Raw genomic sequence first — 3,739 nt, forward strand, 5'->3', positions numbered from 1 at the left:
CCCAAAAATGGGGTCAAATTCCAGCCCATAGCTCCCGCAGCTTCTCATCCGTGGGTTTCACTAAAATCCCAAAAACTGGGGTGAAAAACCCAAAAATTGAGTCAGGACCTCAAATTCTGGTTAGAATCCCAAAATTTGGGGTTAAAAACCCCAAAAATGGGGTCAGAACCCCAAAATCGGGGGTTAAAATCCCAAAAATGGGGTCAGGATCTCAAATCAGGGGTCAAAACCCCAAAATCCAGGGTGAAAACCCCAAAAATGGGCACCAAAATCCCCTACACAGCTTCTCGTCCATGGGTTTCACCTGAATCCCAAAAAATTTGGGGTTAAAAATCCCAAAAATGGGGTCAAATTCCACCCCACAGTTCCTGCAGCTTCTCATCTGTGGGTTTCACTTAAATCCCAAAAATTGGGGGTGAAAAACCCCAAAAAATGGGGTCACGATCTCAAATTCGGGTTAGAATCCCAAAATTGGGGGTGAAAAACCCCAAAAATGGGGGTCAGAAACCCAAAATCAGGGGTTAAACCCCAAAATTGGGGGGGTTAAAAACCCCAAAATGGGCACCCAAATTCCCCCCGTGGTTTCACTTAAGGGGCTTCACAAATTCCTCCGTGGGCTTCACTTAAATCCCCAAAATTTGGGGTTAAAAACCCCAAAAATGGGGTCAGAACCCCAAAATCGGGGGTTAAAATCCCAAAAATGGGGTCAGGATCTCAAATCAGGGGTCAAAACCCCAAAATCCAGGGTGAAAACCCCAAAACAGGGCACCCAAATCCCCTCCACAGTTTCTGCAGCTTCTCCTCCGTGGATTTTACCTAACCCCCAAAAAATTTGGGGTTAAAAACCCCAGAAATGGGGTCAGAATCCTAAAAAAAAAGGAGGGTTAGAAACCCAAAGATGGGGTCACGATGATAAACTGAGATCAAAACCCCAAAATTGGGGGTTAAACCCCAAAACAGGGGGGGGTAAAAACCCCAAAAAATGGGGTTAAAGCCCACCCTGCAGCTTCTCATCTGTGGGTTTCACCTGAATCCCAAAACTTGGGGGTGAAAAACCCCAAAAATGGGGTCAGAACCTCAAAACTATGCAGTTATAAATCCCAAAACGGGCACCCTGACCCCAAAGATGCTTTTAGGGTTTTCACTGACCCCAAAGCTGCTTATAGGGTTTTTATTGCCCCCAAACCCCATTTTAGGGTTTTCACTGACCCTATAGCCTGTTTTAGGGTTTTCAATGAGCCCAAACCCCATTTTAGGATTTCTCCTGACCCCAAACCCCCTTTTTAGGGTTTTCAATGCCCCCAAATCCCCTTTAGAGTTTTCACTGACCCTAAAGTCTGTTTTGGGGTTTTCAATGACCCTAAACCCCTTTTAGGGTTTCTCCTGCCCTTTTGGGGTCCCACCTCGAGGCAGTCGAGGGGCAGGAAGGTCTCAGCCACCCAACATCCCTCTGTAGGGTTTCTCCTGACCCCAAACCACATTTCAGGCTCCTTGCTGACCCCAAACTCTGTTGTAGGGTTTTCACAGACCCTAAATCTGGTTTTAGGGTTTCTCCTGCCCTTTTGGGGTCCCACCTCGAGGCAGTCGAGGGGCAGGAAGGTCTCGGTTACCTGCTGACCCCAAACCCTGCAGTAAGGCATCTCCTGCCCCCAAAGCTGGTTTTGGGGTTTTCTCTGACCCCAAACACCCTTTTAGGGTTTCTCCTGACCCCAAATCCTCTTTTAGGGTTTTCACAGACCCCAAACCCTGTTTTAGGGTCGCACCTCGAGGCGGTCGAGGGGCAGGAAGGTCTCAGTTACCCATATGGTGATGTAGGGTTTTCTCTGACCCCAAAGCTGATTTTAGGGTTTTCACAGATCCTAAAGCTGATTTTAGGGTTTTCACAGATCCCAAATCTGGTTTTAGGGTTTCTCCCGCCCTTTTGGGGTCCCACCTCGAGGTAGTCGAGGGGCAGGAAGGTCTCGGGCTCCCCGCGCTGCTCCTTGATGTACTGGATGCAATCCCTGCCCGTCTTCTCCGAGTCCACGATGATGGCGTCCATGTTCTTGCCCAGCACCTTGGTCACGGCGATCTGGTACTTCTTCTGCGTGGGCTGGCACAGGTCAAAGAGGCGGCCGTACTGCGGGATTTGGGGCTTTTATAGGGTCAGTTATGGGGTCAGGGACACCGGCAATGGGGTTGGGTTCTTCTGCGTGGGCTGGCACAGGTCAATGAGGCGCCCGTACTGCGGGATTTGGGGTTTTTATAGGGTCAGTTATGGGGTCAGGTATGGGGTATGGGGTCAGGGATATGGGGGATATCAGTTATGGGGTCAGGGATAGCAGTTATGGGGTCAGGGACACCGGCAATGGGGTTGGGTTCTTCTGCGTGGGCTGGCACAGGTCAATGAGGTGCCCGTACTGCGGGTATAGGGTCAGGTATGGGGTCAGTTATGGGGTCAGTTATGGGGTCAGTTATGGGGTATGGGGTCAGGGATAGCAGTTATGGGGTCAGGGATGTCAGTTATGGGGCAGGGACACCGGCAATGGGGTTGGGTTCTTCTGCGCGGGCTGGCACAGCTCAATGAGGCGCCCACACTGAGGGGATTGGGGTTTTTATAGGGTTTTTTATAGGATCAGTTATCGGGTGTGGCGTCAGGGATATTTTTGGCGCAGTTTTGGGTCAGTTTTTGGGGTGTTTAGGGTCAGTTACTGGGGGGGTCTTAGGGCTGTTTCTGGGCAGGTTTCGGCGCAGTTTCTGGGGGGTTTTTGGTGCAGTTTTGGGTCATTTTCTGGGGGTGTTCTGGGTCAGTTTTGGGGTACGTTTCTGGGGGTATTTTGGGTCAGTTTTTGGAGTGTTTTGGGTCAGTTTTTGGGGTGTTTTGGTGCAGTTTCTGGGGGTATTTTGGGTCAGTTTTTGGGGTGTTTTGGGTCAGTTTTTGGTATGTTCAGGGTCAGTTTTTGGGGTGTTTTCGGCGCAGGTTTTGGGGTGGTTTGGCTCAGTTTTGGGGTACATTTCTGGGGGTATTTTGGGTCAGTTTTTGGGGTGTTTGGGGTCAGTTTCTGGGCTGTTTTGGTGCAGCTTCTGGGGGTATTTTGGGTCAGTTTTGGGGTACATTTCTGGGGCTATTTTTGGTCACTTTTGGGGTGTTTTGGGTCAGTTTTTGGGGTGTTTGGGGTCAGTTTCTGGGCTGTTTTGGTGCAGCTTCTGGGGGTATTTTGGGTCAGTTTTGGGGTACATTTCTGGGGCTATTTTTGGTCACTTTTGGGGTGTTTTGGGTCAGTTTTTGGTGTGTTCAGGGTCAGTTTTGGGGTGTTTTGGTGCAGGTTTTGGGGTGGTTTGGGTCAGTTTCTGGGGGTATTTTGGGTCAGTTTTTGGTGTGTTCAGGGTCAGTTTTTGGGGTGTTTTCGGCGCAGTTTTTGGCGTGCTCAGGGTCACTTTGGGGCCTGCCCTCACCACGGAGCCGGGGTAGAGGCGTTTGATGCTGTCCATGATCTCGGCCTTGCGCTGCTGCCGGCTGCTCTCCTGGCGGTCGATGCGCGCGTCCCCGAGCTGCTCCATCACCTGGTTCAGCTCCTTGTTGATCTCGTCGATGCGGCGCTTGGCCAGCTCCACCTCCTCGGTCAGCTCCCCCTCCAGGCGCTTCTGCTCCTCCAGGGACTGCCTGGGGGGAGAAAGGGGGGTTTGGGGGTGAAAAATGGGGAGAAAACGGGGTTTGGGGTGATTTGGGTCCTAGAGCTGCTTCTGCTCCTCCAGGGAT

General features: G+C 51.2%; 1 protein-coding gene across 1 annotated transcript in view; it reads right to left on the reverse strand.

The window, feature by feature from the left end:
• Positions 1-3,739, reverse strand: part of SMC1A (structural maintenance of chromosomes 1A) — a 34,273-nt gene that overhangs the window by 20,817 nt on the left and 9,717 nt on the right. The window contains exons 10-11 of the mRNA XM_031065570.1: positions 3,436-3,643; positions 1,934-2,119 (exon numbers count right to left, since the gene is read on the reverse strand). Coding sequence (XP_030921430.1) covers positions 1,934-2,119; positions 3,436-3,643 — 394 coding nt within the window. The remainder of the gene's footprint in view (positions 1-1,933; positions 2,120-3,435; positions 3,644-3,739) is intronic.

This window comes from Geospiza fortis, unplaced genomic scaffold (genome assembly GCF_000277835.1).
Source record: "Geospiza fortis unplaced genomic scaffold, GeoFor_1.0 scaffold1580, whole genome shotgun sequence".
Classification (NCBI taxonomy): domain Eukaryota; kingdom Metazoa; phylum Chordata; class Aves; order Passeriformes; family Thraupidae; genus Geospiza; species Geospiza fortis.